The sequence below is a fragment of the Anabrus simplex genome, chromosome 3 (assembly GCF_040414725.1).
Source record: "Anabrus simplex isolate iqAnaSimp1 chromosome 3, ASM4041472v1, whole genome shotgun sequence".
Classification (NCBI taxonomy): Eukaryota; Metazoa; Arthropoda; class Insecta; order Orthoptera; family Tettigoniidae; genus Anabrus; species Anabrus simplex.
The window spans coordinates 522,471,937-522,486,811 of record NC_090267.1 but is presented as its reverse complement, the minus strand read 5'-3'; the positions used below and the strand labels follow the sequence as shown (position 1 = coordinate 522,486,811).

Below are 14,875 nucleotides of genomic sequence, written 5' to 3'. Positions count from 1 at the left end.
ATGTGGCGGAAATAATGAAGAAGGAAAAGTGGAAGGACAGAAAGGAGCGGAGGAGGCTTGTTAACCACACCCGGGCGACTGGAGTGGGACAGTAATGATGATGATGATGATCTGTTGTCACTTGATATTATGCATCCAAGGTACTGATACTGGTTTACACCCTCCAGCATTAGCTGTCTATTAACAGACATTGCAGCAGTTTTTTTAGCATTTATTTTCAGTCCATATTTTTTCAGATGATCATTCCAGACGTTCAGCCTTTCCTGGACATCCATCTCGCTATTTCCCCAGATAACTATATCATCCGCAAAAGCAAATGCTTTAAGATCCATGTTAGTGTTCTGCTTCACTTCTTTTATGATTTCTTCCATGATGGTGATGAATAGTAATGGTAAAAGGGCACTGCCTTCTTGCACTCCTCTAGATCTCTGGAACCAATCTGAATATCCATTTCCTACTTGAACACAGCTGTAGCAGTCATCATAAAGCATTTTTATTCTCTGAATGAGTTCTTTTTATGACACTCCCATATAGTTGTTCTAGGGACCCTATCAAATGCTTTTCCGATGTCTAGAAACACGAATGTCAAGTTACGATCTTTCTCCCAGTGCTTTTCTAATATCATTTTCAGTGTGAATATGAGGTCTATAGTTGATCTATCTTTCCTAAATCCATATTGTTCTTCTTGCAGTTGGGGTTCAATAATTTTCCTTAATCTTTTCTCAAGAATCTTCTCAAATATTTTTAAACCATGGGACAGTAAGGTGATCCCTCTATAGTTGCTGCACTTCTTTTGACTTCCTTTCTTGAACAGGGGAACTATACTCCCTTTTTCCAGTCATCTGGTATTATTTTATCCTTCCACATTGCCTTTGGGCCAGCAGCTTTAATCATGTCTGCACTTAGTTCATCAAGACTGACGATGTGGAGATCTCATCAAAGCCAGTAGCATACTTCACTCCAAGTTGGTGGCATTTCTTCAGATATATTATCACTGCAGCTTGACTGAATCTGTACATTTGGACTGACCATTGTATAAATTCTCGAAGAACAATCTTATTTCAGTGTCTTCCCTAGTGATGCTCCCATCTGGTTTCTGTAAAGCTGTTATTTGTTCATAATTACTTCCAGTATTTAATGTACGGCAGTTTGGAATTTGCTTTACTGTCTTCTTCCAATTTATTTGTAAAATCAATCCAAGACTTTTGTTTTTCTTCTGCTACTATTTGTTTCACTCGCAGTCTACAATATCTGTAAGTCTGTTGTAATTCACTCATTTTTGATTCATCTTTTTTCATCTCCTTTCCGAATTTCTTTATCTCAAGCCTTTCTTGCTTCATTTTTCTTCTGAACTGCACTCTTTACTTCACCATTCCACCAGGCTTTACTACTAGTTTTTCGACATATTTCTACAGCAGTTCCAACAAGACATTCTTTGAATCTGTTCCACTCTGTATTTCCTCCTTGTGTTCAGTCTGCAGATATTTTGGAGGCCACCTTTTTTGTATACATCATTTTGTTTTCTACTTTTTTCAGTTCCCAGGTTTTACTTGTTGGTTTTCCTTGGTGTGTGGTCACTATCTAAGCTCTCACTTGGTACAACATTAACATCACAAATAATTTGACCAGTTTTTCCGTCAGATATTATGTAATATGAGCCCTTGTGGCTCCGACGGCAGCGCATCGGCCTCTCACCGGTGGATACCGTGATTCAAATCCCGGTCACTCCATGTGAGATTTGTGCTGGACAAAGCGGAGGTGGGGCATGGTTTTTCTCTGGGTACTTTCTGTGTCATCTTTCATTCCAGCAACACTCTCCATTATCATTTCACAGCATTTATCAGTCATTAATAAACCACTTTGGGAGTTTAAAGTTAAAAACTTCATTATTGTTCCGTATTGAATAGAGAAATAAGATGTACAATATTATAGGTTAGGATCCACCTTTCAATACTCCGTAATAAGATGGTAAAAAGTAGTTACAACCTGTTTAATGGGACCGGTTTCAACACATTTTAAGTGTCATCATCAGCCAATTTGCGAAGATCTTAAAACAACTAGCACATTGAATACAGGCAAAAAATTAACATTGTATCATAACGTAGCAATTGCTACGTTATGATACAATGTTAATTTTTTGCCTGTATTCAATGTGCTAGTTGTTTTAAGATCTTCGCAAATTGGCTGATGATGACACTTAAAATGTGTTGAAACCGGTCCCATTAAACAGGTTGTAACTACTTTTTACCATCTTATTACGGAGTATTGAAAGGTGGATCCTAACCTATAATATTGTACATCTCACTTTGGGAGTGGCGATCCCATCCCTGACCCAGTCAAAGACTGAAAAACAGGTTGTAGGTTTTCATTTCATTATGTAATCTATTAAGGATTTGGATCGTCCATCCCAACTATACCTTGTTATTTTGTGAGATAATTGTTTTTGAAACCAGGTGTTATTTATTTTTAAGCCATTTCCCACACAAAAATCTAGAAGTTGTTCACCTTCCTGGTTCCTGGTACCAAAACCATGCAGGCCCAACACATTTTCATACCCAAGTCTGTCTGTTCCCACTTGTGCCTTCAGATCACCCATCACTAATACATTTTCCACTCCTTCAGTAGCTTCCTCCAGGTCAGATCAAAATCGGTCCATTTCTTCTTCATCACATCTGGACTGAGGGGCATATACCTGTATGACTGTTGACACCTCCTTATTGAAAGAGACGTCCAGTTTGATGATTCTGTCATTCACATATATCACTTGACTTGCAGCATCTATATCTTCTCTCATTACAAATCCGACAGCACTCCTAGCTTTGGTTTTGTTACCCATCCAGTGAAGTTTAAATCCTTTCCTCAGTTGTTTTACTCCTGTGCCTTTCCATTTTGCCTCACTTATGCCAAGGTTGCAAAGTTTCCTCCTCTCCATCAAATCCACCAGTTCTTCACATATGTTCCAATCGTGTGTTTGATTTTTTTGATTTGAGATTTCTTCGCATAACATTGTAAAAGATCATCAGCCTTTCGGTCATCATATGTTACATGCGTTTGAGAAGATTTGTCAGTCCGGTATTTGTTTTTCTTTCCGAGATGCGTTTTAGTTTTGAAACCAATCCAAATTACTATTTTAATAACGTGTTTATCAATTCTACTCTTCACTGCACTCCTTTTTTTTTTCTTTTTTTTAAGTGTTTTATTTTATTTGCATGCCTATCCAACTCCAGATTTCTAGTCCAAGTCAGGTTCTGCCAAAACTAAATTTCAATAATTGAATTCATAAACAATCTGAAAAAGAAAACTTAAGGTAAACGAAACAACTTAATTACAATATCTCCATAAAGATATATCAAGTTCTTTCAACAACGAAACGTCACTCAGTTTCGGCAGACTGAACCGAGTCAAAACTGAAAGGATGGCTTGTACTGAGCTGAGCAGTGTCACAGGCGAGGATTGTACACTACATGAGGAAGGTCTCCTTCATGTTTGGCCACATTCCTAGACTTTTGGGCCCTTTCCCAGAATTTTGAGATCAAGACTGACGATGTGGCCTCACATTGTTCACTTCATTTAGTAATTTAACCATTGTGAATTAGTTTTATTTCTAAGAAAAAGGTACAAAAGGTTGTCACTTCACTCCCCTGGCACCAAGTTGTGAGCAGCAGTGAAAAGAGTATCCTGGATCTCTTTGGTGTACGCCAGCTGGGACCGAACTGTCGCCAAGTACTGAGGGTAAGTGAGCGTGCCTCCATCTTGTGCAGGCAGCGGCTCAGTGCGAGTGGGAGCAACCACCAAGGGCAGATATCGCTGACTGCTTGAACCTTGGGTAAGACACTCAATTGACGTTTTCTGAAAGAACACAAACACAGTATATAACTGAAACATAAATGACTCGTATCTGAGACATCATTTCTTTCACATACAACATTATACAACCAACTGGACACAGTTCACGAAACTATAAACAAGACTGTCACCATGTTCTCAACATTACACCCACGGTCAAATAATCTCTTTAGAAAGAGAAGAAATCCATCTGGAATATCCAACAAAATTAGTAAGTTGTATGGAGGGTAGTCAAATCCTACTGGCCAAGAGAAGTAGAAGGTGAATCAAGGGAGAAATGCACTTTTAATTAGAGCCATTCTTGAAAATGGATAGGATGCGTTGGAGGCTTACTTGATAGCACAGAAGACTGAATCATGGAATACAATTTTAAACATTACAAGTACGTGGCTTACTCGATACCCCTATTCTCCTGAATGTGATTCATCTTTTCATCTGACCTGGTACCATTTACAACACTCACGAACTATACTAACTTTAATGCGCCACGACAATATCAATTTCAACACAAAAGCACTCACCATAACGTCATTTTCATCCTTTATCTTTTTAACCATTTACATATCATTTATAGTCACAAAGCGAACTAACTACACTGAACGAAGCACAGCACCAGTCACAAGACTGTCCATTTTACTCAAACATATGGAACATGTTTTCTCGCTTAGCATGTCCACATTCTCATGGTATAACCTTACTTATCACATGATCAATTTTTGGTATTACTGTTTAGTGCAATAACATTTTTCCTAGCCCTGAAAATGTTCTTTGTCTCCCTTGTGAAAGGAATGTGATTTCCAACGCAAATAAGAGCCCTTGCCACAGGAGGCAGGTCAGGGAAAGTTGCGTGATAACGAGAAAAGGCCTTGAACTTCAAAGAGTAAGTTGTCTTTTGGGGAGCAAGCTGCTTGCTGGTTACCACTGAGATTGCTGAATAACCCCATGAGCCAGTTTGAGCCTGTATTTTGCATTCCATTGAGAAGTTAGAAATTTATCTTGCTCAAACAAATCACTTTGAATCAAGTCTGAGTCAATGAAGTACAGATGAGAACACGCTGTATAAAATAGCATTTAATCATTTAAGGAAGGGTAGAAAAAAAGAAAAAGATAAAACTTGAAGATGTTAAATTTATTTATGTATTCCCATTCGGGTTGTTGAAGAAAATGAGAGGGGCAGTTGAAATAATGTATGAGGAGGTATTTGTGATGATCAAATTACAGGGAGGAGGGTTGAGTAATTGTACTGAGTCGAAGATAGGTGTGAAACAAGGTTGTAAGCTATCCCCGATATTATTTATATTATTTATAAATAATATATTAGAGAGCCGTGCAGGAGAGAGATGGCAATGTCCATGGATAGGGAAGAGGGAAATGCCGGGTTTCCTAATAGCAGATGATTTTATTCTAGGATTGACGGCAAGGGGTGTGCAAAGAGGGTTAGATGAGGTAGCAGATTACATCAGAAGATGGTCTCTTAGAGTAAACAAGAGAAAGACACAGATACTGGTATGTAGGAAAAGGAGAGATAGGAAGGAAAAGAAAGTCTGGAAGGTAGATTATGAGGAAATTATACCAGTAGAAAAAATTGAATATTTACAAGTAATAATTAAGTAATAAGGGGTCTGGAAAGAACAGTGTAGGAGGGCCAAATTAAAGGAAAGAGGAGCGCTTGCAGCAGTAAGGGTATTAGAAAATAAATTCCCAGATATAAAATACAAAATCCAGAAACTGGTGTTTCAATCAATGGTTAAGAGTGAAATTTTATTTGGGGTGGAAGTATGGGGATTGGAAGAGGGTAGGGTAGAATTAAACCAAGTAGTGGCGAAATTCAGCAAGATCATGATGGGCCTACCAAACTGCACAGCAAATGTGGGGGCTAGATTAGTTTGCAAAGAGTCTATGGAGGTTGAAATGGTAAAGAGGGTGATAAAGTAGTGGATAAGATTGGAGGAAGGGAAGGAAGGGGAATTATTACAGGAAGCATATAGATTTCAGAAAAAGTGTGGAGAATGAAGGATATTGGGTGAATACGAAAAGGTTGCAAAAACTAGGTTTTGGGGGAGTATGGGAGTGTTACGTGGGGGGGAGAGGAAAGAATGGATATGGAAAAAGATAAAGGTGACAATATTAGACTTAGAGAGGCAGAGTTTAACAATGGAATGTAGGAATAGAGACTCTCTATCAGTGTTAAATAAAATGACTGAAGTAACTAACCCAAAGACAGATTTTGAGGGGAGAAGAGCAAAGAGAGGCTTCTACTGGCGGGTGTTAAGTGTATCGAGAAATAAGGGGTGGGAGGAAGGGAAAATAAGGATATGTGTGTATTGTGTAAAGAGCGGTCGTCGGATTTATATACATTCAACCACTGCAAAGCTTTGGATGAGGTGAAAAGGAAATTGCTTAATAAGAAGGAAGTGGAGAAGTTAGATAAAGTTTATAAGATGACATCATGGTTGTGTAGAGAGTGGGAGAGAGGAACAAATATTTCAACATTTTTAAACGTGGTTAGAGGAAGATTTATAAAGAAATTGAGGGAATAAAAACAGGAGATAAGGGAGTTGAAAGTTGATAGAAGTAGGTAAAATTGTAGAACTGATGTAGAATGTAAGAACAAAAGTTTTGGCAATAGTGTAAAAATGAAGAGAGGGAAGAACTATGAAAAGAAAGAGTGAACAGAGAAGAGATTTGAATGATGAACTGTTTGTATGTGTGCAGTGTAAGTTTATGTAGAATATAGTGAATAAGTAGTAAATGAAATGGCTTTTAGTGCCGGGATGTGTCCGAGGACTTTGGCTCGCCAGGTGCAAGTCTTTTGATTTGACTCCCGCGAGCGACTTGCGCGTCGTGATGAGGATGAAATGACGATGAAGACGACACATACACCCAGCCCTCGGGCCAATGGAATTCAATTATGGTTAAAATTCCCGACCCTGCCAGGAATTGAACCCTTTACCCCTGTGACCAAAGGCCCAGCACGCTAACCATTTAGCCATGGAGCCGGACTGAATAAGTAGTAATATGATAAAGGTAATAGATTAAAATTGAAGAGAAAGGCAGTGTGGGAAGAACTATGAAAAGAAAAAGTGAACAGAGTAGAGATTTGAATGATGAACTGTTTGTATGTGTGCAGTGGAACTCTATGTAGAATATAGTGATTTGAAGGATGGGCTGTGTGTAGAAAAAAAGCAGGAGTCTGGCTGAGCAGTTAAGTTAGATGTAGAGTCAGTATCTTGCTCATGAGACTGGCTACCCGCCCAGGGCGAGATGCTTCATGCAAGATGGTGGAATGTATGACATAAGTTGTTAGAGGGAGGATAGGCCAGACCTATACCAAGGAAGTGATGACTAAGTACGTCTGCACGGGTGGACGGTGACAGTGAAATGAGCCGAGTATGCTTTCCGTCTTGGCTGGAGAAGAGAATTGTGACAGGCCACGTGTAGAACTGCTTTCCGCTCACATGCGGCCTGTTACATCAGGACAGACAGCGTTAGGGGTATCTGAGGATGTGGTTTTCCGGCCTCACAATGCAGGGCTGGTTGTGGCAGCTATTGTTCCTCAGCAGGGGGGATGCCGCAATCAGTCAGTTTTAGAATAGATTAGCATAGATTTAATGTAGTTAAATTGTTAGTTTAGTTGGTTGTAGTGGTGGTGTCTTGCATGTGGAGCTGGCTATCCGCTCATGAGTGAGATGCTACATAGTAGATACAGTAATTAGTTATAGACTTAGTGGAGTTAAGTAGTGGGTCAATGTCTTTCTTCATTGCCATATACTGATGGTGTATGTACTATGGTTTGCAATAAAGATAATGTAATGTATTCTCATTCAACATCATCTAAATATTAAAATTTTTTGTAATGGTATTTTTCCTAATATATCACTAATTTTGTTTGTACATTGATATGGTGAATTATGATACAACACTTCTTTATATTTTGGGCTAAACAAAAGGAAGTGTTATATTGTTTTTATTCTTTGATTGGACCTCACTGATGAAAGGAATGTACTATGTTGCTGAAACATGTCTAAATAAATGATTTTCAATGATAAAAGTGTATTGACAAGGTGGACCAAACAAATACTATTTTTAATAGTTTTTTAATAGCTTTAAACAAGTCAGTACATGAACAAATACAAATAGCTATTATGGTTATGTTTATAAACAGTGAGATACTGTATGTTATCAATGGTTCTATACCTCCTAGCAACAATTTCCTGCACATGTGTCGATCTAGAAATCGGATCTCAGTCGTCTCTACAAGCCAGTCTCTAATGCGGCCGATTCTTCGATTTTTAGCTAGTGGCCATACCACAACAGCTTTCAGTATATTTCAACTGTTTCAGAGGTACCTATTTAGAAAAGTGCTAGTAAATTTTCACGACTACATTGTACTCTACATAAATTTCAATGTTTTCAGTACATATTGGTAAGTTGTTAAGTGGGACCCAAACCTACAACCAGTGTTCATTGACTTGGCCCTCAACGGGCGAACTGCACGCACTCCAGGATAACACCATAGCTCAATTGGATAGAGCAACTGATGCAAACATTGTGGTATGACGTGAAAAAGTGTAACAGCTTTAATAGGGATGTAGACAGAGAAAGTTCGCGCCAGATAGCGCTCGTGTACTACTGGGTAAGCGCAAGGCGATCGTCTTATGTTTCTCCCAATCACCAGCGAGTAATGTATAGAATGTGACCGAGTTTTCTGAGCTAAAGCCGATTGTATCTTCTCTAATTTTAGACCAAGACTATATTAATTAATTGTATAGTCCTGAAATAGTGTTTGGTGACAACAGACTTAACATCGGCAGTCTAGATAAATACGTAAGTTTTTCACTATATTATAATTGTATATAATTTATTTTTTGTCATTACTGTTTCATGTTATCACTCATCTCTCTATCATTGACAAGTTTACGCTACGTAAACAATACTGTACATATATAAGCTTATTTTAAGTGATTTGATAGAATCTGAGGATGTTCTTGTAGAACGAAACATGTCATTCTTTGTATGTTAGTGTGTGTTTTACAGATATGCTTTTAGTGTTTTAATTTACATTGTATTTGCTATGTGTTTGACAGACTGAAAAGCCTTTGCTACATTTAATTGTATAGGTATATCTCCTAGAATATTACGGACGATTTTCAGCGTTTAAGCCTTAAACAGATGAAAAATGAGCTACGGACCAGAAACGCTAAAACTAGCGGGAGGAAGGAAGAATTAGTACAGCGGTAATTAGAAAATTATAACACACTTTATTATCCAAATAATGAATAGGATTCAGCATGCCTTTTCCTGAAGATTACAATTACTTGAGTATTGTACATTGATAAATATATAAATTTACCTCCACAAGACTTAAATCATAAATATATATTTAAACACGCACTTGCTCCCCTTGCTTATAGACTTCGATTCATGTATTCTTTTTAGGTTGATGGCTTACATGAAACCGCAGACACAGCCTTTGTCTACCACCAAAGGCATGTGAATATTCTTGAGTTTCCCAGTGCCGGTTCCTTTGAATATTTGACCATCAGCCATAAGGTGAAGATCACTTTCACAAATTTTCATCTGATGGATTACTTCGTATTTAGAAAATCGTAAATAGATGGAGCACCTGTTTCCAACTACAAATCATTATGTTATGCTAGATACAGACTTTTCAGTGAAAAGTGTTTTGTTTATAAAAGGTTAATTTCAATCGGATGAAATTCTAAAATGCAGTGCTGTGAAATCCGAGTACACAAAACATAAGACCTATAATGTGAAGCTTATTTTAGGATTACCTGTTGACATTATAGGAGGGGAATGTGAACGTTTTGCTGGAGCAGGCCCCAAGGCATGTTGTAAGCATATTACTGCTGTAAGCTACGCATTAGAGCACTTCCCCAAGACTGGTATTATTCAGTGTTCAGAAACATGCAGCCAAAATATATAAACTTTTCAGCATCCCTCTATCAAACGGCTGAGGCCAGTTAGCCTTATGAAAGTGGAACGTATGCCCTTGGAACAAGTTTTGCTATGTATAATCTCAGTTGCACCAGTTATAAGTCTAGTCGAGGGGTATTTCTGTCTAAAAGCAACTCTTTAAATTGGAGTACATGAAATTAATCCAAACATTAAATATTCTCCCAACAATAGTTTTATGGATTCTGAAGTAAAGGCCTGGTTCCTTGTCAGATTTGTTGGTCCTTAGCTTCATAACTGTCATTGATGGTTATGAATTTCATGTTTTTGGTCCGTATTGAACTGAGAATAATATATAAGTAATAATAATAATAACGTAAATGTTTCCACCTTTTCAATACAATATATTCACAAAATTACAAAATTATACGGTACTAGTTTCGACCCATCTAGGGGTCATCATCAGCCGTATTGGAGCAAAGATCATTTGTGGCGAAATCCTAAGACAATATTATTTTAAAGAATAACAAGTGAAATGAGATGTTATGGTAATAGTTAATAATACAAGGAATATACATACTAAGAGGTTTTTAACAAAGAATAAAGTATAAATGGGGTGTTGTAAAAATTATAATCATGGAAATCAGTAAGTTCTTGTATTGAAATGAAATATGGCTTAGGAAGAGGGCTTAAGGTGGGGCTGAAGGGTGCGGGAGAAAGTGTAATTGTCTTGGAAAAGTACCTTTGATTAAATTTAGGATTGAGTTTAGGTTGGCTGCATTATTGTTTCTGAGGAAAGTGATAAATAGATCGAAGAGTATGTTGGGTTTCTCTGAGATTTCATTGAGATTGTGACTGGCATTAAAGTATTGGTCTAGGTGTATGTAGTAATTTTCCATTATGTTCAGTAAAGGGCCCTTGTTTGCTAATACGAGGATGTCCATGTCTTGTTCAATATTGGTGAAATTATGGTTATAATCTTGCATGTGTTGGCCGATGGCTGAAAACTTGTTGTATTTTATTGCGTTAGTGTGCTCGTGGTATCTGATAATGAAGTTTCTCCCGGTTTGCCCGATGTAGGTTTTTTTACAGGTGGTACATTTGATCCTATAAACTCCTGATTTTAAAAAACTGCTGGTCTTGTTGATGTGTGAAGTATTGTATAAAACGTTCATGTTCTTATTGTTGGTTTTGAAGGCTATTTTAACGCCTTGTTTCTTAAAGATGTTGGTTAACTTGTAGATATCATTGTTGAACGTGAAGGTGGAAAATGTTAGAGGATTGGTTGTTTCTTTTTTGAGGGTAGTTTTTGGGCGATGTTTGTGTTTATTGATTATCCTTTCTATAAAATGATTGCTGAAGCCGTTGAATTTTGCGATTCCGCGGATTGTGTTGAGTTCGTTTTTTAGATCTTTATTGGACATAGGTATGCTGAATGTGGCTCGTTTGTGGGACTGGGGGTGCACTGAATCTTGGCGAATGGTGGAGGCTGTTTGAGTGGGTTTTCTGAAAATTTTATAACTGAAAGAATCTGAGTTTCTAGTGATGGTTAAATCTAGAAAGTTGATTTTTTGATTTGATTCGGATTCTAGTGTGAATTTGATATGAGGATCAATATTGTTGAGTCTTAAGAGGGTGGTGGGTGCGTTAATTGATTTCTCATTCATGATTACAAAGACATCGTCGACATATCTGGCCAAGATTCAGTGCACCCCCCAGTCCCACAAACGAGCCACATACAACAGCCTAGTTCACCGAGCCTTCAGCATACCTATGTCCAATAAAGATCTAAAAAACGAACTCAACACAATCCGCGGAATCGCAAAATTCAACGGCTTCAGCAATCATTTTATAGAAAGGATAATCAATAAACACAAACATCGCCCAAAAACTACCCTCAAAAAAGAAATAACCAAACCTCTAACATTTTCCACCTTCACGTTCAACAATGATATCTACAAGTTAACCAACATCTTTAAGAAACAAGGCGTTAAAATAGCCTTCAAAACCAACAATAAGAACATGAATGTTTTATACAATACTTCACACATCAACAAGACCAGCAGTTTTTTAAAATCAGGAGTTTATAGGATCAAATGTACCACCTGTAAAAAAACCTACATCGGGCAAACCGGGAGAAACTTCATTATCAGATACCACGAGCACACTAACGCAATAAAATACAACAAGTTTTCAGCCATCGGCCAACACATGCAAGATTATAACCATAATTTCACCAATATTGAACAAGACATGGACATCCTCGTATTAGCAAACAAGGGCCCTTTACTGAACATAATGGAAAATTACTACATACACCTAGACCAATACTTTAATGCCAGTCACAATCTCAATGAAATCTCAGAGAAACCCAACATACTCTTCGATCTATTTATCACTTTCCTCAGAAACAATAATGCAGCCAACCTAAACTCAATCCTAAATTTAATCAAAGGTACTTTTCCAAGACAATTACACTTTCTCCCGCACCCTTCAGCCCCACCTTAAGCCCTCTTCCTAAGCCATATTTCATTTCAATACAAGAACTTACTGATTTCCATGATTATAATTTTTACAACACCCCATTTATACTTTATTCTTTGTTAAAAACCTCTTAGTATGTATATTCCTTGTATTATTAACTATTACCATAACATCTCATTTCACTTGTTATTCTTTAAAATAATATTGTCTTAGGATTTCGCCACAAATGATCTTTGCTCCAATACGGCTGATGATGACCCCTAGATGGGTCGAAACTAGTACCGTATAATTTTGTAATTTTGTGAATATATTGTATTGAAAAGGTGGAAACATTTACGTTATTATTATTATTACTTATATATCATAACTGTCAAGAAGAAACAAAGTCTGGGTTCAAGAGGGAATATCTGTAAATTGTATCCGTTTTCCCCCAGAACAGCAAACACCAGCTTACGATGCTGGACGTCTACAAACCCCGTATAAAGCAATATCGCATCACGATTATGCATTGTTTGCTCAAAAAACAAATTACTTGTAGTATTTTTTGATTACTGATGTCTTTGAAATTGGGAGTCACAAATGTAATATTCACTTCTTCGGGTGTATTCACGATTTCTTCACGTACTTCAAAGGAGGTTATTTCTGCATATTCCGATATTGTAGGTTTATCGTGGTAATCCGGCAATTTTCTAGTGTATGGCGTCTTCCTTGTTTTTGTTGTGTTCATGATTCACGAAAAAAGCGATGGAACAGCGCCCGGTTTTAATCTTGCTCTCTCACCTTTAAATACAAACACATAAATTCGCTGGTTATCAAAATGCCTAATCAGTTTATGGGTAGAAAATAGGAATTATTTCCCTTCGTAAATCGGACTTACCCAAAGTTTTCATGAAATCACCGGGTTTAAAATAATGGGAACACGCTTTAATATTTTCGGTCAGATTCTTCTCACCGAAATTTTTCCTTCTAATAGCATGTAACCATTTCGTCCTCATTTCTTTATTTTGTGGAAACTGGTGAAACGAAAAGAATGGGCTTCCCTGATTTTTTTCAAAGAGGAACACTGCAACAGCTCAGCATAGTCACGAAAAATAACAGTTTAAGCAACTTAAATTCGTGGATATTTAGCAGCATGAGTACAGAGGAGACAAATGAAGAGCGCATTGCGCTTACCCAGTATAACAGCAGTGCGTTCTATCGGTGCTAGTTCTATACATCCCTATTCTACTTCATTCACTAGTAAGCTTTGCAAATTGTGGCCAAAGAAAATCATTTTACCTAATTATGTCTATTCTGTGACTGTGTGATGAACTTCCAACTTCTCTAAAAATTATTTCCGCTGCAGTCATTCTGCTTGAGAGAGAATCTTGCATATCACCGACTGAAGCAGTACCACTTCGCCTGCGAGTATTGGCAAGTGGAGTAGCGAGACAGTAGTGATGTTGGATTGTAGTGTGAACTACTCGCCTACTGTAACTTTCAACGGCATTTATACCGCTGTCTCTAACTGAAAGAATGGATAAAGGAACAAGTTCTACATCATGTGGAGACCTTATGATAGTTTTTTTTAAATCTTAATATGTACTTTTGTAATTTGTATATCTTCTTATTGCAGTGGGTGCTTATCTTCTTCTTCTTCTTCTTCTTCTTCTTTGTCGTCTGGGCCTACTAAGAACCACAGGGTTTGCATCTTCTCGTCACTTGGGCCTTCTACTTTCTCCTCTGTCCACATGAGGCTGCTGGTTCCTACTAGTGCATGCTTATCTACGTACTAAATTCTCATTGTGCAGTCACTTGGTAACTGCACAAGCCTTCATAAAACAGACGTAAGTGAAAATAACAAGTAAATAATACTGTCATTTACGGATATGAACCGGAATGTCAACAAAAATAAATTAAGACTGTAAGTGTACCAAATCTTTTTCTTTTGGATGTTTTTCACAATATGTTACTACTAAAGGTAACTATTTGACATAAAATAATGGAAATCAGACTCGATATTTGGAAGTACGAAGATATAAAATTGTGAAATCCACCTTAAGCATTGAATTCAGCCCTCTTTCATTCGGGGCTTCCCTGACACATGAGAAAGATTTCGAGGGATTAGAAAAGTCGAAGAGTGTAGGGATGGCATTCCATTATCCTCACACAACTGTGAATGTTCTGTTGGCTGCCATTTATGACACTGGCAATTCTGCACCCATTTTCCTCTCCTATTCTTATCCTTCAGGAATCTAAATAATATAGTCCCTTTAGATGAGTGACTTTTACAACCTGGAGCGGCATAATAACCCATTATAACTTTCATCTTACTGCACTGGATAACACGCAGATGACAGAGAGTAGAGAGCTTTGGTCCCAATATGGATCTTATATTGCCTCTTCAACTGTTTTTGTGAAAGACTCATTCTTTAATTTCTTATTTACCTATGCATTGTTTTTCCACTTTATTCAGCTGATGATGACCCAGATTGGGGTCAAAACCGGTACCGCTTCCGCTTATAATTAAATAGAAATGTAACACTACATTTCTTATTTATTTGTATTGAATAGGTTGAACTACATTATTTGTTATTTCAATTTAATTACAATATTGTAGTCGGTCTTGTTTGTATAATAGACCTTGGAT

General features: G+C 37.4%; 1 protein-coding gene across 1 annotated transcript in view; it reads right to left on the bottom strand.

Moving 5' to 3' along the window:
• Positions 1-3,577: 3,577 nt before the first annotated feature.
• Positions 3,578-14,875, bottom strand: part of ix (intersex) — a 93,353-nt gene continuing 82,055 nt past the window's right edge. Inside the window, exon 4 of the mRNA XM_067143691.2 lies at positions 3,578-3,849. Coding sequence (XP_066999792.2) covers positions 3,634-3,849 — 216 coding nt within the window. The 3' untranslated portion in view covers positions 3,578-3,633. The remainder of the gene's footprint in view (positions 3,850-14,875) is intronic.